The sequence below is a fragment of the Octodon degus genome, unplaced genomic scaffold (assembly GCF_000260255.1).
Source record: "Octodon degus isolate 3935 unplaced genomic scaffold, OctDeg1.0 scaffold00045, whole genome shotgun sequence".
Classification (NCBI taxonomy): Eukaryota; Metazoa; Chordata; class Mammalia; order Rodentia; family Octodontidae; genus Octodon; species Octodon degus.
This window is the reverse complement of record NW_004524621.1, coordinates 5,294,576-5,320,669: the sequence shown is the minus strand read 5'-3', so window position 1 is coordinate 5,320,669 and position 26,094 is coordinate 5,294,576. Positions and strand designations below refer to the sequence as shown.

The window sequence follows — 26,094 nt, the reverse complement described above, 5'->3', positions numbered from 1 at the left end:
CCCTCTCCTTCCTTCCTTCCTTCCTTCCTTCCTTCCTTCCTTCCTTCCTTCCTTCCTTCCTTCCTTCTTTCCTTCCTTCCTTCTGTGCTAAACTTTCACCCATGAAGTCAAAGGCACACAGAAGGGGTGATACGCCAGTAGGAGCTAAAGAGAAAGATGGTGCAAGACAGCAAAGGAGCAAGAAAAGAGTCCATGTGTGCATACATATGTGTGTGGGAGAGAGGGAGGTAGGGAGGAGAGAGAGGCGTGTGTGTGTGTGTGTGTGTGCGCGCGTGTGTCTGTGTGGAGAGAGAGAGAGAGAGAGAGAGAGAGAGAGAGAGAGAGAGAGAGAGAGAGAGCTGGAGAGGCCTGGACAGCAGCACAGCAGCAGCACGGGGAGGGGCGAGTAGATAGTGTGAGCTGTGTAGGGTGTCCATAAAACTTCCCGTAATGAGTGTGATCTCTGTGTGCTGTAGTCATAGACCAATATACATCAATTTAAAAAAAAAAAAAACTCAGAAAGGTGGGTACAATGAAAAGAAATAGAACACTTCAGCATGAAGAGAAGACCCCACAGAGACACGCATGCCCAGCACGGGAGGCCGCCAGCATGTGGGCACCTCTTCTCACCCAGGCCTGGGCAGCCCTGCTGTGGTCATAGCTGTCCCCACCACTGCCCTGCCTGAGGGAGGAGCTTTGGCTCAGCTTGGAGGAGGAGTCTGAGCCAGCTGTTATGGCCCCATCACACCTTGTTTTTCAACAGAAGGCTTCATTTCTCACCCTCTGCCACCGCCTCCAGGGACCTTCGGTGCTGCAAATGTTTTGAAAGGCCTGGATTAAATAAGTCAGCACTGATTTCTTCCTCTGCCCCAGCCACTGTGCTAGTTTTTGTCCTCACCACCTCCTGCAGCCTGTGGCCCTGCAGAGGCCCTACACAGCAAGGATGCAGCCTGCCCCAACTGGCCCAGTGACTGCTCTATAAAAATCTTGCTTCCTTCTCTGAAAACCAGGAGAGCAGAGCTTTGAGTGTTTCTTGATGTGTTCAGACTATCACGTGGAACTTAACTGTATCTCCGCTTTGGAGCAAGGATGCTGAAATCAGCCCAGAAGCAGAGCAGGAGTGGACTACTGCTGAAGCCCTGGGGTGGAGGCTCCTGTTGCCCATCCATTCTCCTGCTGGGCATCCGCCCTCTGCGCTGTAGTCCCAGTCCCTGGGCTGGCTTTGTTAGTGGCCTTGCTTCATCAATGGGTGGAGTGCTATCTGCTGGTGGGGACCAAGGATGCTGCTTGGGGCTCTACAAGGCCCAGGATGCCCCACACCATACCCTGCCTCCGATGTCAACATCTGCTGTTGTGAAGCACCATTTAGTTCATTGAAGTTCATCATTCCAAGCAGCTTTTTTATGTCACATGAGTTCTCCCAAGAAAACATTGAATCCAGTCAGTGTCAGAACTGTCTTCTCTCCCTGATTTTGTGAAAACTTGGGCCCCAGAGCAGAGGTCAGAGACGAAGGCTGTTCTCCCTGGGTGCCAGCTTTGGAGGCTGCACCTCTGATGCCTGGTCCTCCAGGCCTTCTGAGCTTTAGGGTTCTGTTTAAGGGCCCAGGTTATAGCTCAGTGGCATAAGTGCCTGCCTGGCAAGCGCAAGGTGCTGAGTTCAGTCCCTAATACAACAGAGAGAGAGAGAGAGAGAGAGAGAGAGAGAGAGAGAGAGAGAGAGAGAGAGAGAGAGAGAGAGAGAGAGAGAGATCTGTGTACAGTTTTTGATCAGGCGCCTTCAAGCCTGAAAGGGCTTCCTGCTGATCTGTCTGCCTCACGGCTGATGCTCACTGTTGGTGTCTGCTGGGGGCTACATGATCTGTACTTATGCAGAAGAGAAATCATTTCCAGGGCACAAACTCCAGCGTGCACCTCAGTAGCCTCCTCCTCCTTGTGCAAGCCCTTCCTCCCTTATGAACTGCAAGCATGTAAATGCTTTGTGAACCCATACAAAACAGAAGCGTCTCACCACCCTTCAAGGCTTGTGTGGGGCCTCCAGAGACACAGGAAAAGTACCCTTCATCAGTTTCTAACATAGCTTGACATCTGGGCTTGCAGGGCACTGGATGCTGACAGGGAAGAGGTGGGGACTGAGAACAAGTACCCGAGTTCTAGCAATTTCTGTAACAAACACAGAACTCACACTCACAGAAGCAGGACCAGGAGCTCGCTACCAAAGGGGAGTGCAGAATCAGCCCTGGAAGAGCAGATCTAGTGCAGTTTTAATTTAGCATTCCCATTGCACCATGGTAATGAGAACCTGTAAATGAACCTCTCTTGGTAAATGAAGCTCTACTCCTGAACAGTAACCAGGAAAAACCCTGAATAAGTAATGGGAGATTGATATCTCAAGTCCAGGCTCGCAGAGTCTGTTGTCACTCCTGGCCTGTTTGAGAGACCTCATGCATTTTTAAGGGCTTATTGATACTGTGCTTTTCCAACACACTGGTGAACTTTAAAAATTAGACTGAGGTATGAAGGCAGGCATCAAGCTAGATGCAGTTCATGGCTTTTCTGAAATAGAGCTGGTCTGAGTAGAAGCCCAGAGCCCTTGCCTGGCACTACATGGGTGCAGGCTCATGCACAGGGAGGAAGCAGGGATTTGGGCCACCCAGAATAAAGATGGATCCAGTTCCTCCCACAAGGCCCGTGGCAAGTCCTCACAGGGGAGCCTGGCTGAGGCTTGGACCTGCCCCCCCAGGAAGCAGGAAGAGCCCTCTCCACAGGCCCGAGCCACTCGCATCACTCCACAGAGGAGCTGAGTTAACCTGCAGCTGAGAAAAGTCTAGACAGGAAGTAGGTTGTAAGAGGCTGGAGGTTGGAGACTGGAGTCCACGCTCAAGGTTGACCCTCAGGGCCTGGCAGGCCTCTGACCCGACAGCAGCAGGAAGTGAACAAGGGCTTTCAACACAAGGGGCATAGCTCTTACTGGAACCCAGATGCTGCATTTCTTTCCATTAGAGACAGGAAGTGTGAGAACTTGGAGCCCACAAATGCCTCACCTTGAAAGATGGTGGTCCTTGTGGGCTTATCTCACCCTTGAGCTTACGCCTGGACATTCATATTGTGTCGGCACACACAGCTTGGTGGGCTGTGCATGGGGTGTGTTTGTGTGTGTGTGTGTGTGTGTGTATGTGTGTGCCTTCTGCCTGCTTTCCTTTAGTTGAGTTGTGTGTTATTTCTTGGACTTTTTCCACATTTACCTGTCCCATCCCTGAGGATACTTTCCTGCTATCTCCCACTTGCCAAGTGTCTGATAGGTGATAGTTAGGGTGGGGAGTGTGAATTTGACACATAAGCCCACTGTGTCTTGCTGCGATCTCTTCGGCACTGAGGAGGCTCCACCAATCTGAGTGTGACACATTTGTATTTTGACAGGGTCTACTTGGATATGAAGTGACTCTCTGTCACCTTGCTGAGCCTTGCTGGTAGTCACTGGCAGCTCTGCAAGCTGCCCTCAGGGCACTCAGAGGGTCCATGTGGCCTCCCTCACCATTACTGGTCCATGGACGGAGATTAGAAGGCTGAGGTACAGGAAGGGACAGGGGAGGCAGCTGCGAAAGGGATGTGGACACCAAGCCTGCATTTCAGGCAAATGGGCACCTAGAAGACCTGCTGTTCCTTCTGTGTCCAAAGAACTCTGCTGGACACCTAGAATCCCAGGGAAGCCCATGGAAAGCTGGAACTGCCAAGGTTGCTTGGAGAGGCTTTGTGGCTTCTAGGAAGGAGCCAGAGTGAGTACCTGGATGTGCAGAGCAGGCCCAAACAGTAGGGCACAGCTTGGCTTGCTTGTGGGCCCCAGGCTCCTCTCCCCGAAGTCTGGCTGTGCTGGTGGTACAGAGGAACTTCTGGTCCATAGGCCAAGCTCACGCCTATCTCTGGCTGCCACCTGCCCTCTCTCTGCCTAGGCTGCCACTGTGGGTTTTCTGCTGGCTGCTCTCTCTCATATTCTCTGGGAGGCCATCCCTTACCCTCTTCCCCAAAGCCCCCACTGTCAGTTTTCACCATCTCTACACACTATTTCTCTTCTTAACATTTCTCATGGCCCCAAATTCTGCTGCTGGCTCATGCGGTGGCCTACTTTCCAGGAACAAGAGCTTGCCGATGGCAAGGTCTTGCTGGCTATCGTCTACCACCATATCCTCAGCTCCCTAAACGGGACATGTGTTCAGTGAATCTTGAGAAATGTGAGCAAAGGAGCACAGGGAAGCAGTGCTGTTGGAAGAGAAACTCGGCTTCCCCAGGAGGGGAGGAGCCCCTCCAGGAAGGGTGTGTGTGTGTGTGGGGGCACAACCCACACGTGTGCTCCTGTGCACTCATGCATACATGCCTATGCACATATGTTCTAACACACTTATGTGTGTGTGTGTGTGTGCGCGTGTGTGACCATGTACACATGCAGGTATCAAAGATCCTTGCAGTTGAGGCATCTTTTTCCCCAGCTCTTAGAGCTGCATTCACCATAGCAATGTCAGAGTGAATTATAGTGGGATAGAAAAGAAGAGAGGGGAGGAGGCAAGACCCAAGGCCTGGGGTTCCCGCTAGCCCACAGAAGAAAGGGGAGAAGGAAAGGACATCACGGTTCAAGGAAAACTAGGGGCAAAGTCGTGGCATTTGGTGAGAGCTGCCATCTGGATGGGTAACCTGGCGAGGGGGAGCAAGCATCCTCAGGTCATGAGGCTGGTGTGGCAGCAGAGATTTCCAGAGCCTAATTTTGATTCAAGAACCAACTTACAAGCCATGCGTACTTTGGAGAGGGAAACTGGCACTGAAATGACAGCTGAGGATGAGCTGGCCAGGCTAGACGAGAACAGTGCTCAGTGGCACAGAGGTCAGCTCCTCTGGCCAGGACTCCTTCAGGTGGGGCTCAAGATGCACTGCACGCTGGGTGCCACCCCTCTCTCCACTCTTGCTCATGACACATGCTTGTGTCTCAGCTCAAAGCTCATAACTATTTCAACTTGCTGGTGGATCAGCTAGTTGGTGACACTGCTGTTTCCAAGGCATCCATTACTGGAGAGGCAGAGGTGCAGAACTTTAGCCCTGGGCTTCCAAGAGTGCAAGTATGGACATCTCCAGGGCCAGTGTCCTGCTCTTGGCCAGGCTAGGCCACATGAGGCTGAGGGTGGAAGCCTTAAGTTGATCTAAGAGCTTCCTGCAAGGACATCTCTTGATGGTGCGGGATAAGCACCATGAATAAGGAAGCAGTGGTAATCCAAGAATGTTTGCAACTGGCTCCCAGTGTCACCCAAAACCAAGAAAAGGCTCTGTAATTGAAACATTGCGAGCTGCCCTGACCCACAGGAAGAAAAGCTGTCAAATTTTCCAGTGACTTTGTGAAGCTATGGGGAGTTTTGATGGCTTTAAGTTTTTAAAGGTGAAACAGCCATCCATAATTGAAGAACACAATCACCAGCATTTTCCTTAAAGTGTGCCAGTCTTGACAATTCAGATCTGCAGCTTGACTCTGAGGCTTTCTGATGCTGAGTCACCCCTACTTCCTGGGAGCCTCTCTCTCTGCAGCAGAGATTTCCTCTGGCTTTGTGAAGGGAAATTCTAGGCAATAAATTTCTTGACAAAAGTGCACAGGAAGGTGTAGGGGCCTTGTATGTTCTCTTTACTAGACTAATCACTTCTGATAATTAAAATATTTTAACCAAATGGGTATTCTTGCTATTGGCATGACCATGGTCTACTCATCCATACCTTAGGGTTTATAATGCACATACAATGTGCCAGGCTCAGTGTTGATTTATAATGCACATACAATGTGCCAGGCTCAGTATACCTACTGCCATCAGTTCATGGAAAAGCATTTCTTGAAGCCTCTGGGCTAGTGGATATCTGCTAGACCCTGAGAGACTGAGCCGGAGATAACTAAGTTGTATTTCCTATTTTACCCGCTGGTCAAGTTCACATAACTTGATTGCAATTTACTATGGTGAACTTACATTTTGAGGATCATAAAAGCTCAAGATTGTTGGTACTGAGGACTTGTAAGTGAGGACAGGGGTCGCCAAGAAGGGGAAGAGCTACTTGTGAAGAGAAAGCTATCTAGAAGGCTGGAAGACTATGAGCAGAAATGATTGAGGTTGACCTCCTCAAGGACCCAGAGGGAAACAGGGAAGTGGTGTGATGCAGAAGCACCAGCAGAGTTGCTGCTGGTGTACACACAGGCATCCCCTAGTCAGCATCAGGATACTGCAGGCTTGACCTTCGTGTGGACTCTGTTTCACAAGACTACTGCCATTTTGAACTCCAACTACCACAGCCACCCTGAGAAGTCCTGACTTTTTCTGTCACATGCAGTTTCCCAGGGAACTATAGCTACAAAATCATGGGAGGGGCATGTGCTGCTCATGACTGTACTCTGGAACAATGTGCCCAACTTTCTGATATTAGCCTAATGTAAGCCAGGTGGGTACACTGAGCTAGGATGAACTTAATTGGTGGCTATATTTCTGAACCAAATCACAGGGATCCAACAGGTATTGCTGCCACCAGGACCATATTTCTGTCAGTAAGTCCCCAGTAAAAGTACACTCAATTTTGGGCCCAGCCTGAACTTAATGAGCGGCTTAGCAAGACGCTGTCACAAAATAATAAATAAAAGTGGCCAAGATATAAAGGCCTTGAGTTCCATCCCCAGCTCCACAAATAGAACAGAGCCAAATAAAACAGCAAAGCACCAGCCTGTGCAGTGCTAGATCTTTCTCCTTTTTCTCTTTTGTCTCACTGTGGCTGTCCTCAACAGTGGGACTAGGTAGCTCCAGAACATATCCCATACCCTATGTTGACTCTAGTGGAATTATAAAGAAGCGATGGAGAAACTTCCAAGGATGAAATATGTTTCTAAAGCATATTAAATTCACAGTAGTCTAGTCAGTTGGGGTAGACAAAACAAAATTTGTGGACATTAGAATTTGGCCTTGATTTAAGAAATTATTCATACCAAAAGTTCTAAAATCACTTTACTCTAAATAATATATTAAGCTGATAGTCACTTTGTTGTGAACTTTTAGCTGCTCTAATGGATCCAACAAAGCATAAATTTTGAAAAAATGTTAGTCCAGCAATATGGACAACACATCATCCAAAAGAAATGTCAGGTCTTTAATTCTTTAAAGGCCTGCAGAAGTAGGATAGGGGCTCATACCCTAAGAGCTACTTTCAGAAGAAAGTGAGGGCCATGTCCTCAGACAGAGCAGGCAGAAAGTGCTTGAAGGGTGATATAAGTGAGGTGGGCACTTTTAGGAGTGTAGTGGCCACTGAAATGAACCACAGCAGGGAGGAAGAGGGCTGGGTGCACACCTGGAGTCCTCAGCTGGATTCTCACAATGACCTCAACATGATGCCAGCACAAACAGCACCCAATACTGCTGAGCACTTTCTCTGCTGACTGCTCATTATGGTCTGATTCCAAAGTGGTCCCACCCCCAGACTCATGTGTTGAAGGCCTCATCCCCACCCAACACTATTCCAAGGTGAAGCCTACAGAGGTGAACAGACCATGAGGCTGTAAGCACCAACAATGGATTCTTCCCCTGATGGGTTCCAAGCTGAATGCTTTCTTAGGAGGTGAGCCCTGGATGGAGGAAGCAGATCACTGGGTTGTCCCTTTGCAGGGTGCATCCTGGTCCCAGCCCTCCCTCTTCTTCTCCTCCCTCTCCTGGTGGCCATGAGGCAAACAGCTTTCCTCCACCACCTACTCCTGTCATGGTGTCTTTTGCCTTGGAGCCATCAGACCATGGACTGAAGCCTCTGAACCTATGAGCCATAGCAAGCTTTTCTTCCTTTACATTGTGCCTCTTAGGCATTTTGTCTCAGTGGTGAAAAGCAGACAAATACACTCCTTTACCTGATTAATGCTATATGCCTCTTACTGCAACCCAGTATGTGGGCACCAAAGCTATATCCAGTCAACAGACACAGCTACTGTGGCTGAGTGGGGTTACACGAGATGTCTAGCTCATCTTACCCTCTCTGTCCTCATTTTTCAGTGGATCAGCTACAAAAATCCTTGACATTTATAGTGTACCTTTCTGCATTTGCTTTGTAAATAAGTGCCAACAACAAAAAAATACTTGAAATAAAAACACTCACAAATAACAGCTCATCCTTTCCCCCGTGGAGGCAGAGAGAAGAAAAATAAATGAAGCCATCATTCTTTATTGTATGCTGGCCTGAATCTTGAGTCCATTTGGAAGATTACTTGCAGGATAGACAATTCTTATTTTATGTATTTTTATGCATTTATAAGACTCATTTCAGTTGGGCCTTATGCCAAGAAGCCCAAGAGAATTGCAATAATTCAAAAAAGAAGATAAATTTTTGAAATAAAATCAACCTAGTGGTTCCAAAAAATGGGTGAAAGGAGAAATAAAATTGGATTCAACAAGACTGAACGATCCACAATGGAAAGCCTACAGACAGCTGGCTATTTCAGGTTGTAAAAGAAAAAAGTGGTTCTTCAGAAGAGCACTATGAGGCCACTGGGGGCTATATTCAGTGTGAAGCTTTGTTTTACTTGTGCCATGCAGTGGTTTGCAAAACCAGAGGCAGCACTGAAAGCTGCAAGTTTCCATATAAAACCAAGAAAGATTTCCATATAAAACCATATAAAAACACAAGCTCAGTTAAGGCCTCCATTTCCACTTGAGGTCAGTTAGCAGAACCCTGTTGGTCATTTTCTTTTAGAGAATCCATCCAGGAACTCTTAAACTGCCCTTGACCTCTTCACTCCACTGCCCCTGCTGGACTGCTTTGTTCCTCTGCATTATATGCCAGTCCCCAGCAACTGTGCCTTGTCACTCTCACCCACAAGCTTGGACTTAAGATGAAGCTGCTCTCACCCACAAGGTTTGCACCTGGTCACACTGAAGATCAAACTGCTCCTGACCTTCTCTTGCTAGTTCCTGTCCCCTGAGTTCCCAGGGAAGCCAAGCCCCAGTGAGACCTTCAGCCATTCCAAAGCCCTCACTGTGGCAAGCTGACAGCAGAGCCCACCTTTCTAACATGCTTCTCAGCAAGGAGCAGCATCTTCTTCTGAGGAACCTTGAGCCCTGTGACTGCTTAGACAATAGGATACGGCAGGCGTGGTGCTGGCTCAAGGCTGAGATCTCGATGTGGGCTGAGTGTCCCCAAGGACTTGTGCATTGCTTGGTTCTTGGTGTGCTCGTGTTAGGAAGTGTGCACTTTGATGAGGTGGGGCCTTGTGGGAGGTCACTGGCTCTCAGAGTGCTTCCTGTGGAGTGGATTAAAGTGGCTCTCATGAAATGCTGACTTCCTTTTCTCTAACAAACTCCCTGCTCCAGCTTCCTGTCTTATCAGGTGATAACTTCTTCCCCAGCCACACTTACCATAATGCTATATGTCCTGAGATCCTTACTAGAGCTAAGCTGATACCAGCTCCATGCCCTGCACTTCCAGAGCTGTGAGCCAAATGACCTCTTTCTCTGTAAAGTGCCCAGCACTAAATATTTTTATGCAGTAATGGAAAACTGAACGACACAGTCAGTTTCCAGGCCAACCTCAAGAAACGTGGTATTTCCACTGTCTGTCTCTGGACCCACCTGCTCTTAGTACTTAGCCACCCTCTAATGAGGACACTCAAGTCACTTTGCAGATAGACTTCTATGGGAGAGCACCACCCACACCAACTTGCCAGGTGAGGGAGCCGCTCTGGATGTGGATTTGAGCCCTTCTTGACTCGCTGTGCTCACTGGGCTCAGGCGGCAGGCACCTCAGATTCATGAACAAAATCAAGGAATGCTGTTGTTTACAGTCAATAAGGAGCTGATTTGTTAGACAGACCTCCACCAGGCCTGAAGACCAGGAAAGAAGCTCTTGGAACAAATGATTGTGAACCACAGAATGATGGGCCCCGAATGATGGTCCCTGCATGCCCCCTCACCTGGCCGATGTGCCTTTGGAACTGCCATGTTCATCACTCGTCCTCCATCCTGAGGTTTGGGGGGAGAGGCAGTGAACCTGCAGATCCCCGATTCGGAAGGGGTGCTGGAGGTCAGACTGTCCGTGTACTCATTTGTCCCTGCCGTCAACTGCTCAGATGACGTGTCTGAGATGAAGCACTCGGTGATGGTGAACTTGGCGTGCCTCAGCTGCTCTTCCATCTTGGCATGCTCGTAGGCCCGGGCCAGCTCTTCATAGGTGGAGGAGGCACTTTCTGTGGAGACCATGCTGCTCCGCGCTCGATCTGCACCAGGAAGAGAGGAGGAGGGTGGGAGACTCAGCTTCAGCTTAAGTCAGAAGCCCCCAGAAGGCCCTCCCTGCACTGCCCTCTTCTGGGCCCTGTCTCATCTGGCAGCAGTCCTGTCACTCACAGGCTAATTGCAGGAGCCTCAGCAAATGCAGCCCGGGGAACCCTTGCACAGTGGAATCACAGCAGTTGGATGTCCCAGAGCTGGACATTCCATGAATAAGTCATGCATCCCCTGAGTAATTCTGCTTCCAGCGCAAAGAGCTGGAAATATGGATCCAAATCGCTGCAGCACCCTGCCCCCACTTGCAAATCGATCTGCACCACAGAGACACTTTAATTGGCAGGAATGAGGGAGCTCTGTTCTGCAGCTCTGCAGGCCTCCGCTGGGAAGGAGGACGTGAGGATTCTTCAGAATAAAGATGCGCTTTGCAAGGATGCTGGCCACTAGGCAGAAGAGTCCTCAGTCACCAGCATGCATCTCCTCCTGCTGTACCTTCTAGGGATTAGAAAACAGCCAGGACAAAAAAACTGGAGCCAGTGTGCCCTTCAGCTGGGCCACGGCATCTTGGTCAGAAGAATCCCTGCGTTTTAAACCAAATGAAAAGTTCTGAAGTCACCTCTTTGGAACCCTCAGACTCTAGAATGAATAACAGACATAAAAATAAATCCCCATGGTGAGGCTCTACCTTTGGAGGCTGCTTTTGAAGGATATTATCAAGAATAAAAGAAAAGTGAGTATTAAAATTTCCTACAGCAATTAGGTTCAGATACAATTTGTCTTCAGAATTTAAGGAGGGGCGGTGGGCAACACGGTGCTATTCTTAGGGCCTGTCTTTGCTCAGAAGTGAATTTTTCTCTCCCGAGTCTGAGGCTGTGGACTAGATGACTCACCTCGTAACGAGCCCTGGCTCACTTTGGGATCCACCCCTGCTCCCCACAGAGGCTGCTGTGACCTCCCAGGTAAGGCCAAGAACAACACCTTAAGCCCAGAGGTGGGGTGGGTCGAACGCCCTCAGCGCATGCTCAGAAGTCATGGCACTCATGTGGGCGGGGGCTAAAGAGCATCGCCCATTCTTTGGTAGGATAAGACGGTAAGGCCGGGCCCTGTCCCTTGAGCCGCACCTGTGTCTTGTGAGGGACTGACACTGTAGCTATCACTCTCCTTGTCTACGGAGCCCGTGGCTCTGGGCGTGGGCAGCCTCCAGTCCGTGGTGAGCGTGTGTGCGGAGATGGTAGGGTGGGGTCGGTTGAGGGTCCACTGGCTGGCGTAGCGGTTCCGGGTGGTGGGCCCCGCCTTTGCATTCCTCCGGGTGGTGGGATCTGTGGAGAGCCAGGCACAAGGTCTGTCATTATCTTCCGGAACAAGCAGTCAGCTGGGGTCAGGGGTGCTGGGCAGTTATCCCCTCTCATCCCTCCCTGCTTACCCTCACCCCCCAGGAAGCTGCCCTTGGCTTGTCCTGTGCAGAGCACTGTGCCCTGGCTCTGAGGCCTGTCACACTCATCGATACTTACCTGGAGGAAGCCCAGAGGAGGAGGAATGCACAACTGAGTGCAGCTGGTATAGCTCTGGGCCTTGCTGTGGCCCTTAGTTCTTTTGTTACCTGATACACATCTGTTTAAGCTGAGAGAATCAGCGTTTTCTGTGAAATACGAAAGCCACAGGTGCTCAAGCATGGATTCCTTCCTAAAGTGGGGTTACGGGGTGAGATGCGTTTCTCCGGTAGTCTGTCCGTATCCCAAAATGGGTCACTCAGAGTGACCCATGGAAAGTCCCATGGATATCACTGCTCAGGAGGAGGCCATGCTGGAGCAGGGTGGCCTGAGTCTAGTAGGAAGGGCTGGTGTCCTAGGCAGCAGCAGGACAGGAGGGAATGCACCATGTCACCACGTGGAAGAGAAACGCAAACACTGCAGGTTGGAGCCCAGGATGGCCGAGGGTGGAAGGACTCAGAAGGGGGACATGGACTTTCAGCTTTCGGAACTGAAGACCACAACTCCCTTCCTTTCAGCCACGTAGGCTGTGGTACTCTGTTGCTGCAGCTCTAGGGAGTGAATGCGGCACTGAGGCCTCCAGTAGTGTCTCCTGTGTACTCTTTGCTTCAACTGCAACTCTGTTACCCATGAACTGAGCAATAAGCGTCTGAAGAAAAGGACTCTGAATCCTCTCCCAAAGTTTCTGAGGCCTTCACACGGGGAGCCCTTCTCTCCCACGGAACTGTTTGTATCATGGCAAAGATGAATTGGATCACGGAACATGGTGAAAAGAGGGTTAGATGGCCTTTGGGTGTCACATGCTTGCCATCCCCCAAACGCAGAGGTCTGTGTGCAGAAGGCTGCTACTGTGCAGGTTTTGTTTTCTCTGAATCTGGGAGCTAGGGCAGCAAGGGAGTGGGTGGAGTGGACTGAACTGGACTCTGGAGAACTGAGAACAGGAACTTCTGGCTGCAAAGAATTTGAGAGCCTGAAGTGAGCCATGAGGCCAGGCTTCCCTTCCGCCATTTTGGAACTGTGTGGAGAAGCAACAGGCTCAGTGACCCGGATGATGTTTCTAGGCCCCAGTCTGAAGGCAGCCTGTGTTCCCACATGGACCTTCTCTCTTTGTGAATTCTCTGCTTCTCAAAAAGGAATCTATGCATTACATAGATGTATATTTACATTTATATGAAATGTATAGTTACATTTCAACATGGTCAGGCCTCTTCCAAACACAGCAGGCTCTTCACTGCTGAGAGCAAATGCAGGGACTTCAAAGGAGCAAAACTGAGAGGAGCTTGACTGTGACAGGCTGAGCTGGCTTAGCTCTCTGCCCTCAGGAGCAGGGCTCACAGGTGCACCCATGGAGCCCACAGGAATCTCTGGAAACCAGAGCTTCTGGAAGGAATTCCTGCAGCCTTAGGTCACTTCATCCACGAGCAATGGCACCTGGATGGCAAGTGACACAGTTACAAGGTGATAAAAGTGGCGCCCAACACAGACCTCCGCCTTTCAGTTCACCTACTGCCTGCTACGTGGCCACTGAAGGTCTGCACTGCATGGTGCTTGTGACCATGCCTCATTTATAACTCAGGTTGGAGCATGAATGCTGGGGAGTGGCGCAGTGACTTCCTGTGCAGAAAGAAGATTCTCCTCTTTGAAAGTTTCTGGGTATTAGACTTTGAAGCAATCCATCATTCCATGATGCTGCAGAGGAATAGCAAGAGGGCATCCAAATCAATACATTTGGAGATTTCGTAGGTCATCAGATACTCGGCCTTGTGCATACTCTCCGGGGTATCGATTTTTAGACACATTTTATCCTTTACATGCAGAATTCCATGGAAGACTTTATTGGAAGATATTTCTTTAGCCTTGATTAGAATGCAAATGAGTTAATGCTTGAGTGCTGGGACCTCATTCTGCACGAGGTGTGAATGGTAATTGTGCTTCTCCTCTGAAATGCCAGGAAAGAGGTCCTCAGTGGTGCAGAAAAACGTTGTCATGGGCAGGAGGCTAAATGTCTTCTAGGCACTATCGACCTGATAAGTGGAGCTTAAATAAGTGCAGCTTGTTATTTAAATGCTAATGAGTCTTTTTCCAGAAAGTTACCCAATCCCTTACATAAGTTTTGAGGAGTTTCATTCTTATTCTTCCTTAAGATTTCCTCAGCTACAGCTCGAGAGCATTCTGAGCCTGCCTTCTCCTTGCCTGGCTGTGGGTGTATGTAGGGCCTCACAACGGCTTCCTCTAACCCCTCTCCTCCCGTGAGTTCACTTTCCTTGAGGTCCTCTCCACAGGCAGGACACAGGTCTCCCATCCCATGGTCCCCTCCTCAGGGAGATGCCCCTAAGGGGACAATTGTATCAGAAGTCAGCCACTATGTGAAGTCACCTCCCCTTTCAAGTTAATTTTGTACATTCTCTGTCTTTTTTTTCCTAGATGAGGACAGTGTTATGAGTGGCCTGATAATGTTGAAAATATAGGTCATGATATTAATTTCCTGAACTACAGCCTGCAGTTCTGTTCTACACTAGTTGGGCATTCTAGAGGCAAAACCATTTCAGTGCAAGGGTACTTGACACATTTTTAAAAAAAGAATCAGGTTTTTGGAGCCACAGTTTTATACCTGAAGTGAACTCTATGATAACTTCTGAGACAACAGCTCAAATAAAATTTTAACTTGGGTTTTAAATCGTGGTGTCTTTTATATAATTTGCTAGCCCCTCATTCAAGCAAATACATGTTGGGATTTAGTTCTCAGCATGGAAAGCATATTGCCGGGGTCTCAGACTTTGTAATGTACATAAAACTTGGTGACTGAACACCAGGTTTTCTAAGCAGCCAGTGAGTTAGAGGGTAAGGGATAAAAATAGTTCTCAGCCTTTCCACACCCCATCTAAAACTGCATTGCTTTTGATCATTGAATCAGTTATTTTAATTATCCAGAACTGGGGATGAGAGAGGATTTTGGTGGGTAATAGGGTTACAGAACATGTCCTGTGCCCAGTGATCAATGTACTAATCTGTTTTAATCCTCCACGTTGGCTTCCATGCTTCTGCTTTCCATGGATTCACCAGCTGCCACACAGAGGACAGAGCAGGGAGATGAGGGTGCCCCCTCACCAAGCTAACGAGTACTTACCAAGGCTCACTGCATACTGTGCCTCTGGACACACTGCAGCCACCCAGTATCCAGGAGGTTCCCCTGCCACTGTTTCTAGGACTGCTGGACTAAAATTCTTAGCAGTATAGGTGAAATCCATGCTTTGAATTTGTGTGTGTGTGTGTGTATGTAAGTCCCTTACATAAAATAACAGTGTTGCATATAACCCACATGTATCCTCCATATACTCTATCTATCTATCTATCTATCTATCTATCTATCTATCTATCTATCTCTATCATCTATCTAATGTATCTGATACAGGGTCTCACTATGTAGCTTGGACTCGTAGTCATCTTCCTATTTTCAGCCTCCCCAGCGCTGGAATTACAATTGCACACCACCATGCCCAGTCTTGGTAGCTGGCTCAGCACACCTGGGGATGGGGCTGGTACAGCATGCAGTGCCAGGGATCAAATCACAGTCCCTGTGCTTGCCTAAGCAGGTGCTTAGTCTACTGAGCTTTCTCGCTGGCTCTCCTCCATAGACTTTAAATGATCTCTAGATTCTTTATAATCCCTAGTACAATGTATCTAGTCATTATACTGTGTAACTTAGGGACTAGCCCTCCATTGGTTGGATGCATAAGTGCAAATCCTACAGATGTGGAAGGATGCCTATGCAGACACAAACACACACACACACACACACACACACACACACACACCCCACAAACTCACTGGTTGTGTGTGACTGAGGGTTGGGCTTTAGAGTCAGGCAGCCTGGGTGTGAAGTGCAGTTCTATCATTCACTTGCTGTATAACTCTGGCCAAGGGACTTAGTGGGTGGGCCTGTGCCCTCCACCTCTGAGGCTGGTGACATCCACACCTCCTTTAGACTTGAATGACCTGCATCTGGCAGGGCTGCTAGTACATGGAAGGCTTCAGGACACCAGGGAACCTCAGCCGTGGAGCTTGAGCAGCCAGTGGTGGGCCAGACACGGAACACATCCTGCACTTAGTGGGAAGATGGCAGTAGGAGAGCCTGTGGGGTGGTAAAGAAGCCTGAAAACTCAGTGTGGAGGAGGTGTGCTGGTTAGGAAGGATCAAAACTCAATTTAGAGGGTAGACAGAAAAATAGCCACAAAATGGCAAAACCAGATGCAAGACAATGCTATGCCCAGAGGAGGAAATGGCAGAGGAGAAGGACACAAACCCCATGCTGCGCACTTCCCAGCCCAGCATGCAGTCAGTCCTCCATGCCCACTGGCTCTGTACCTGAGGTTCAGCCAACTGCCGTTCAGAAATACCCAGAATAAATGTGTCTATACTGACCATGTAAAGACTTTCCTGTCATCATTCCCTGGCCAGTGCAAGGACTGAATACAGCCTTCACCTTGTGTCAGGTATTGTAAGCAATGTAGACAAGACTTAATGTAGCCACAAGGATGTGTGCAGGTTGTGCACAAATACGCTGTTACTTTGTGTAAAGGAGCTGAGCGCTTCAGAGTTGGGAACTCCTGGGGGCCCTGGAGCCGGCCGCATGGCACTGAGGGACAGTTGTATGTTGAGTGTTTGGAAGATGCTCTCCACAATGCACAAATGAACTCAGGAATGATTTTCAAGTAAACACGTCCAAGGCAGAATCGAGGTGAACATGCATCACTTCCCATCTCAGTATACTCTGGGATATTTTGCAAGTAGAAAACCTGATCTAAAATGTCCTCAGTATGATCTTGGCAAATCCCTGCAAATATGCAGAGAGGAAATACTGAACCTGTCAAAAGAGACGCGTGTGGCTGGGTGAGGACGTAATATCCCCTGTGAGAAGGGAGCCTAGAGGATGAACAAGAAAGGGAGGGAACTAAGTTGGTTTCTCAAATGCTACTGCAGCTAATGTGTGTCCTTCCTTCCCCTTCCTCCTATTCTGACTTCAGAACCTGATTGGTTAAATCAAGTTTAACACTGCCGTGTGCCTAGTCTGTTTCAGGCACTGTGGCTGGTGTTGGGACAAGGATGCAAAGTGAAGCCTCAATTTCCAGTGCATAGCAATCCACCAGAGACAGGGAGGTGAGCTGCATAGAGGACAATGCCATGAAATGTGTCTTTACTGAAAGAGATAAACAGAAAACTGCTGCCTCATTTCTTGTCCTCATAATAAGAATTTGTCACAGCTCTCTGGCAAGTGTATCTAATGTTTAGAAACATAACTTTCGAAAAGTGCTCATTTTGGTGTGCTTATGACATATTTTAGATGTTCTTTTTTTAAAAAAAGAATGCTTGCAATGGCAACACAGTCCTAGTGAGGTCTTTTGTAAAGAAAATAGGGAATACAGTCCTTCCTCTGTATCCATGGGAATGGGTCTAAAGCTCTCCTCAGGTGCCAAAATCTAAATAGTCTCAAATTCCTTTTAGCAAATAGTGAAGCGTTTGAGTACACCATATATATTTGCCTCTACAGCTTGAATAACCTCCAGATCGTTGACAATACCTACTGCAATATTAATGCTACATAAACAGTTGTGGTTCTGCATTTTTTAGGGAATAAAGACAAGGAAAGTGTCCATTCCTGTTCAGAACAGGGGAAATTAGTTTTCCTACTTTTGCTTTGTGTTTGGTTGAATCCACTCACATAGGATCTGAGGTTGTGGAGGGCTGAGAGTAAAATTGAATCCCTGACTATAAGCAAACTACAGAGAACAGACCTGGTATGCTGGGCTGAGCTACCAAAGAGTGAGTCCTGGGCAGCGTGGACAAGCTCTGGGTACAGAAACAAGCAGGGAATTGGGATACAGAAAACTCATGTGTTTCCAATTTTGGATGTTGCCACAGGGCCAATCACCCACCATTGCAACTCTAAATGAAACTGGAATCCATCACTCATTGGGATTTGGGAATATTTAATGCCAAGAAGAATGATTCTAATGATCTCTTCCTGGTACAGTGTTCTTCAGATGACTGATGAATAGCTCCATCTCCAGGTAGGGAGGGCATCAGCCTGGTGGTGCAACAATCTGAGAAGGTTGGCTCAGTGTACACTCATACTCTCTTATGGAACACATTGAAAAAGAGAGTAACCTTGTTTTGAAGCTTCAAGGTTTCCTTGGGATATAAGGCTGACCCCAGAGAGGTATGCAGAATGCTTAGAGCACAGCGCCAATGCCTGGCCTGGCTCAGGGCTGATAGGTCGGCACAGTGGTTTTTCCCATGTTTCTCTCACTCGCCACTTGCCACACGCCAGGACTGCTTCTGCTCCCAGCACCCTGGAGACCCCAGGGCTTCCCGAATACTGCTTCTGATCTCAATTCTGGCCTCCTGTGGGAATTCTGCCCAAGGCATGAGGTCCACAGTGGCCCTGCCCACTGCCCACTCCCTGCTGGCTCCATGACTTTATTCTGCTCCATTTCCATCTAGTTCTTACTGAGAAGCCAAAAAATATATTTAGCGTCTTGTTTCATATTGGCCTTCACCACTAGAACGAAATGAATGTCTTTTTGCAGCTTGCTCACAGAGCAATGAGCCATATATGCAAAAGAGGAGGCCTGAGTAAATATGTTGACATGTGGGGTGAATGGATGCTTAATCCTCCCCAGCAATGCCAAGCAGCTTCATAACCAGGAGAGACACTCCCCTTCTCCTCCCTGCAACTTTTCCTCTGCTGGTTTACAGCTTCTGCATCTGACTCAGATCTGTGTCTCTGTTGATACTTTAAATGTCATAAAAGCCACTTCTCATTATTCCAGGGCTTCCTATTCATACACCTGGAAGCCCCCAGGGTTTCCGTGCCAATTCCTCTTCTTCAGCCCTAGTTATGGCAAGCCTCTGTGTGGCTCCCTCCTCATTGAACATTGGAGGGAAGGTGAGCGCAAGTGGCTTTGAGCCTGGCAGAAGGAACTGTTGTGCTGTGGGTCCAGCAGGCTGAGGGGAATCCTGTGCTGTTGCACTAATGGAAGTCAGGGACCAGGGCATGGTGGGCACTTCCTCCTGGGCTCTCAGGACATCTTTGGCACAGGTAGAGAGGTGTTTCTCAATGAGGAGTTCAGAACAGCACATCTGGGAGGTTGTTTATGATGCGGATTCTTGGGCCCCACTCTAAGCCAACTGGACCAGAATCCTTAGGATGGAACTCGGGTGTCAGTATTTTAGACACATACAAAAGGTGGGAAGCACTTCCAGGGATACCAGCCCTATATTCTCCTTTGCTTTTGCTGTCCTGCTATGGTTTCCAGGAGCTTCCGCACTAAATAGTCCAAAGGACACTGAAGCCCAGGATGAATCAGTCTAGAAGACTTTCAAGATCTCTCACTTTTTCCGAGTTAACAGCAAAACATGGTTCAGAAACCCATCAGAGCAGTATTCTGAAGCCAGACCAGGATGGTCACAGGAGTACACTCAATGGCTGGAAAGAGATGCCGCAGGCCTTGAAACCTTGAGGAGGAGCAGGGCTGCAGACATGCCCCTTGGCAGGGCCGGCTCGTGGGCATGCACCCGTGTGGTCTCCGGGAAGCAAGGGGCAAGGCTAGACAGAGGAAGGAGGCACATTCTTCACGACACTCCCCAAGGAATATCAGTAGCTGTGAAAGGCTGGTGTGTTATAGTGCTATTTGGGAAACAGCTCGTTCCCTCCACGAATCTCATTCTGTTTCAAAACTGCTTCACCCACTAGAACTATGAAGAGTTCAGTTGTATTTGTTTTTCTAATTATAACATAGTACTCTAAGAATGTAAATTTTTGCTGCATGTGCACAAAGATTTAAAAGCTAGACATCAAAGCTTCCAAAATGATAATAATCAAGACATTAATTTCTCGGTGTTTGAAGAAGAACAATTTCAATTATGAAGAAACAAGATATCTAATTAATAAGCTCAAGATACATATTAGAGGATTTAATTTCATTCCAGTAATTAATCTGCATATATCATGAATACAAATATAATAATTAAACCCAACAGACTCTCCAGATCAGCTAGAACTAGAATTTTCACAGTGTTCAGGAGAAAACCGTCACGCTCTGAGGACACACAGATCCTACAGCTGAATCTTGGTGTCCCTACTTCTGTGTCAACCTTGGGCTGTTTGCCCAGCTTTCTGAGACTCCCCTTTCTCATTTGGTAAACAGGAGCTACAGTATCTACTTTGTGAATGGGTCTCCTTCAGGGTTGTCACAAAAGTAATACCTATGACACCATCTTCCTGTTCCGGTAGGGGAGTGTTAATTTCTTTCTCCTTTTCCTGGGTTGTCAAAATTAAAAAATAATTAAATTGACATGAAATTTCTTCCTAGTAAATCCCAAGAGTTATTGATTTCAATTGAGACCCTTGTAATAGCAGTTAGGGTCAAAAAATAAAAGCTGATTTTCCTCCTAATAAGAGACATCATTAGATCTACTTGTTTCCTCAGCCCAGAGATGAAAAGCCCCCCACATACACTGGACAGTGACACAATGTAATGTTTTCGGCGCTGACAACACCCACACTTTGTAACTGGAGTTGACCACTCACTCGTTCCCGGCCGAGCATCCGAAACGTCCACTAAGGGCCCAGTGGCCTGCGACACTGACTGGTAGTGGACCGTGTGAGTCACTGTCAGGGATTTTTGTTTAGCTGCTTCCCCAAAATCAGCGTCTGTCAGCAGGACTGTGGAGCGGTCATCTGCAGGGGAGGAGAGCACAGAAAGCCAAACTGGTTATCTGCTGCCAGGCATGGCCGGCTGTCGGTCCCCTTAAGCAACAGCTACAGCAATAAGAAGACCCTTGTGAAGCCACCAGGAGGGCCCAACTCCCAGCGGGTAAGGGTCACTCACATTTAAACAGGGTGCTTGGGCCTGAAGGCAGACTTCTAAGCACCAGGTTCAGAGAATAGTCAAGATGTCCTGAATGGCCTTGACACTCTCTGGGTTTGCTTGCTTTTTGGTAAGCAGACAACATTTATTGTAGCCAGTGATTTAACAGACTTTGGGATTCAGGCATTCACAAAAGCTCAGCTGAGGGGACCAAGGTGCCAACAGACATGCCAGACTCCTCTCCATGGACAGGATTGCTTTCCCGGGTTACTTTGGCTGCCATGGTGCTCTGTTCTAGAAGGACCACCTTGCAGTTCTCTCCATTGGGCTTGGCCCTGATGCTGAACTTGCAAATGTTTGGAGGGGAATGACAAGGAGAGTAGTCAGTTTGCAGAGATTATTGATTCCTCTGCGCTGAGGAGTGGTTCTTTCCTCCCATTTCCTCTGAGCTCTGATTACTCCAGCACATGCTTTAATCCACTCTCCAAAAAGGACCCACTTGTCAGGCTGCCAGCACCCAGGGGCACCGGGAGGCTGGTGGAGGAGCAAGAGCCTGGCTCCCAGGAATATTGCCCACCTCAGTGCCAGGAGAAGGCACAGCTGTCCAAGTGTTGGGTCATTACTGGTGTCTTAGGATTTTAATTATATTTCTGTACTTTCATACATTCTTAAGTGCCTTTTCACCCCCAGGGAGCTCTGGTTAGGAAATGCAGGCTTCCCATCAGTTTTTAAGGTCTGCAGCCTGGGCGATGTCCATGAGTGTAGCAGTCGCCAGGACAGGCGGCAGCATGCTCGACACCAGAACAGGGGTGTGAAATCCATAAACAGCACGGCGAGGCTCCTGTGCCCAAAAAAGCCCTGAACAGAGTGAACCTTACAAAATCCTGTTACTCAGGCACTGGCAGGGAAGGCGAGCCTCTTGAAGTTAGAATCAGATTTCTTGGCAGAGCAGGAAGGGAAGGCTGCCAAGGTGTCTGTGAGCACCCCGCAGGTGCTGTTGCACGGGCCAGTGCCACAGCGGGCACCAGGGCTGGGTGGGGAGCACTGAGTCCACAGTGGTCCCCAGATCCCCTAAAATCCTGGCCTTGGTAGGGAGACAGTTCTTTACAACCAGGACTGCCACCCAGGGCACCCAGCAACATTGCTTTTTGATTAATGACACCACGAGTTCGTGGCAAGGTCTGGTTGCAGTCCACTAGGAGCACAGTAGGTGGTTCTAGGCCTCAGGTAGGAATTTCAGGGCCCTGTGTGAGTGTGAGGTTGACCAGTCTTTCCAGACAGAATTTAATGGCAGACTGATAATTAGTCCTTGTAGTTGGAGCCCAAAGCATGTTAAAAAACCCTGCAACTCTACTTCCCCAAAATTAGGAAATGCCTTCGATTCATTGCATGGCATCACCGGGAGGCAGACAGCACAGTGATAGACATGCAGGCACAGACAGGTGGGCCTCTGGCATCAGCCCTCCACACTCTTAGCAAGGATGGGTGCTCTCCGTGGTGCTAAGCCAGCAGTGACAAGCTAGTGTGGCCTGTATGGCTCAGGGCACCCATTCAGACTGCAGGGGCTATGGGGTGGCCCCTGGTGGGGTGGACAAGGGGTGAGGGTGGGGAAGGACACCCTGCCTACCTGGCCTCCCACCACTGTCTTCCTGGCAAGTCAAATAGCTGTGTCCAGGCCACCGGAAGGGTGGTGGCCCTGGCCTTGGTAGGGAGACAGTTCTTTACAACCAGGCTTGGGGGGGGGGGAGGGTGTACACCGTAGTGTCCAGGGCCAGCACACTTTTTCCAAAACAAACATGGTTTGGCAAAAGGCAGTCTCAGACCTTGCCTTCATCTATTTTCATGGCTTCTGGAAAGCTTGGCGGGACTTCTCAGCTGAACTTCTTGGAATTAGCCTGTTGGTGGTGACACAGGTGGCTGGGTGGGGACACTGGCCCTGCTCCTACCTGTGCAACCTGAGCCAACCATATAAACCTGCCCAACTTTCATTATGAAAGTGGCAGCTGGTTGGAGGAGGAGCTAAGTGATGCGCGCAGAGAGTATGAAGGCAGGGCACCCAGAGAACTCACAGTGGAGGGCGGTTGTGCTTCTCATGACTTGAAGTCAAGACACCTGGCTCGGGGTGGACAACCCACACACCTTTGTGGAGGCAGCTCTGGGGGCTCGGTGCCTCCCAGGTGCAGGTTCTTTAAGGGTACCAGGAGGGAAGTGGGCACCTTGGGAAAAGCTGGCCTTGTCAGATCCAGAGAGGAAAGCAGGCAGAGAATAGATTCCAGCACAGGCTTCCCAGGTGCCAGGTTCTGGCGTGGACTGATTACAGATGTCTGCTCCTTGGAGCAGAAGAGAAACTTCCCCAGGAAGGACCTGAAGGATCAGAGGGGAGGACTCTGTCCCCACTGACACGAAGATGTACAGACAGGAATTGGCCTCCACATTTGCTAGCGTGTATTCCCTGAAAGCTTTGAGGTCACAGAGCATTCGTGATATTCCAACTAGTGTTTTCTGCGACTCTGATTGGGTTACGAAGGCATGACTGCCACACATGTTGTGCACAGTAGCAGGTGGGGCGCCTTACCAATGGTCTCCATTGTGTCCCTCTCTTCGATCAAAAGCTGTGCCCTGGGTATGTCAATGTGCATTCTCAGGGTCTGTTGTTGCTTGCTTAAAGTGTCCGAGGTCCGAGTATTCTTACTGGGAAGAAAAGAGGGAAGAGGCATTACAGATCTGTTCAGTCTGGCACTGTGCACCGATGTGTCGCACATGATCTTGGTGTGTTGTATGACTGTGCAAATGACTGGGGGCAGCACAAGGGGAAAGTACATGGGGTGAGATGTGTTTCCCTCATTGAAATGATATTTATTAAAGTTTAGCTAAGGAAAACACAGATTGTCAATGGAGATAGGCTCGATGTCTACTAACCTTTAGAAATCACTTTTTTTTTGTGTGTGTGTGTGTGTGTGATGCTAAATGCAAAGTGATTTTTAAGGCAGTAACTTGTCGCTCATTAGATGAGGGCTGTCCAGCATTAGCAGGAGGAGGGAGCATGTGCGCCCCTACTGGTCAGCAGATGGCATAGAGGCTGCATTTGGAGACCTGCATATAGGCCTGTGTGGCTTCCCTTCTGTTATGGGGACACACCGTGCAATCCTTGTTAGCCTACCTGACATTCACTTGATTTCCCTAACTGATAATGCATTCTGGAATGGAAAGGAGAAGCAGCAATTGCGGTAATAATTTTATCTTGAAATTTGTGTACCAGAAAATTAGTCCCAGAGTGAGCTGCTCTTTAAATGAAAATTGGTGGTAAAACTGCATGGTATAATCATATTCAGTTATGGCCTGTGGTAAAGAAAACCAAAAATCTTTCATATTATGTAGAAATCCTAAATGTAGGTAAAGGTCTTAATTAGCAATCCACATTAGGAGAATGGCTGCTCGGTCTTTACAAACATAAGAATTTACTAGATGTTAAAGGAATGTTTCCTGAGACGCCTGTAGGAAGCGCTTGTCATTGGGATAATTCAGTCCATGATAATTCAGCTGCTCTATGGCGGCTCAGTGACCATCAGAATCTGGTTGGAGGTGGGCTCCTGAGGCTTGGCCGCTGGGTAGTGGGTCACCTGAGAGGCAGTCCCTCGTAATGGGGACCAGTAAAGCCTGTGTGCTGTAGCTCAATACCTTCCCCCCACCCAAGAAATTCACCTGGAGCTCCAGGGCCCTCTGCCTCACAGAGCCTCTCACGTCTACTCCTGCACCTAGTGGTGGACAGAACCTTGTTACTGGGAAGGCGGTGCTCACTCAGTAGCCCTACATGTGTCTGTCCGCCTCCGTGCCTCCTTAGCATCCTGAATAGTCTGTGAGGTCCTTTTCTTTGAGCATGAACAAACTTTCCCATGAACAAGGTAACTTCCGCAATGTGCAGTACTCTGCGGAGGACCTGATTTTGAACCGGATTGCTCCCTCTGCAGATGAATAACTGGGTTAGGTACCTGATCACACTAATTATGCAGAGCCCAAATTCAAGCATTTTGGCCTGATTTTTCACCTGGTCTCTATACTCTTCTGCATGACTTAACTAACTTGACATTTCATTGGTGGTTAAAAAAAGAAAAGAATGCCGAGATTCAAATACTTGTATAAAATGAAAAGTATTTGAGTTCCTGGGGGAGGGTGTCCACATTTATATCATGCTTAGATAAGCTATAGCACCACAGAAACATATGGGGAGCTACTCCTCTGTGACTATCCGAAAGATCCGTTTAGAAACTTCACTAGGGACTTGAGTTCGTCCTTGTACCAAAAATAGCAGTGTGAGCTAGTTCCTGCTGCTTGTCATGAATAGTTATGAGGCAGGCACGGCTGCTCTATTAAACAACTATGAGTGCAGGCACAAGCTATACTTAAGCAACAATGAGGGTCGGCTCTCAGATTGACACAGGAAGTCAGCTAAATACTGCTGTGTGCCCTGCCCTGGCACAAAGTCAGAATAGGATTACACCTTGTAAACGCAGGCAGTGCAGTGGGGAGGTGAAATCTTTCCTTGACTCAAACATGGGCTGCCAGGAGGAAGACAGGGAAAAGCTGGCCCAATGGGCCTTGAGGGGGCAGGGCTGACTGTTCGCCCCTTGCCATGCACATGCTGCTCCTTCGTGTGTAGCACGGCTCTGTCCTTGCGCCAGTACCCAGTGGTGCATGGCAGACCTCCTCCTCTCCTGTGGGACTGGACTTGGGCACCATCTTTATGGCTGGCCCAGGGGCCTGCAGGGGGAGCTTCTAGCCTTCCTCATTCTCTACTTGATTCTGTCTCCTCTTCACTTCTTACTCTTTCTTGTGTATTTAATTAAGTCAATTAAAGATATTTAATTGGTTTATCTTACTCATTATCCATCTCTCCCACTGGAACACATACTCCGCAGGGATGTGTGCATCTGCTCTTTCTGTGTCGCTAGGACTTACACCAGTATGTGGCCAAATGAAACACACAGTAAACATTGATTAAATAAATCATGTTGTTAGGGGGTGCAGTGAGTGTTGAGTGACATGTCCCCAGAGTATTGGGTTTCGACTAAGTCATTTTATTGCATTGACACTGCTGCTGCTATGGTGGGTCTCATTCATTACATCGAATGGTGACCCTCGAAAAGTATGACAACTTGTGTTGCACGCACGTGCCAGCTCCCCAGACGAAAGCCATCAGCATGTACTGTAGACAGCTACTAAGACAAGTAAGATGTGTTAAGTCTAACAAGTGGCCTTCATAACGGCAACAAACCTTAAAAAACACTTGAAGAAACTAAATTGGCAGTCTGGAGAAAGCTTCTAAATGCTTTCACTGCAGAAACAAAATTGCCTCATATCCAATAGATGATCTTGCTAAATGTATTAGCTACTAATGAAATACAGTCTTTGAATATCCGCTTGCCATCTGGCTGCTAGATAAAAATGGCAGTGGTGGGAAAGCTACAGGGAGTGGACCAGGAACTATGTTCTCCC

The 26,094-nt window shown here is 48.5% G+C and overlaps 1 protein-coding gene across 1 annotated transcript in view; it reads right to left on the bottom strand.

The window, feature by feature from the left end:
* Dscam (DS cell adhesion molecule) overlaps positions 1-26,094 on the bottom strand; it is a 643,291-nt gene that overhangs the window by 7,171 nt on the left and 610,026 nt on the right. The window contains exons 29-32 of the mRNA XM_004631794.1: positions 23,177-23,292; positions 20,322-20,471; positions 11,363-11,560; positions 9,932-10,234 (exon numbers count right to left, since the gene is read on the bottom strand). Coding sequence (XP_004631851.1) covers positions 9,932-10,234; positions 11,363-11,560; positions 20,322-20,471; positions 23,177-23,292 — 767 coding nt within the window. The remainder of the gene's footprint in view (positions 1-9,931; positions 10,235-11,362; positions 11,561-20,321; positions 20,472-23,176; positions 23,293-26,094) is intronic.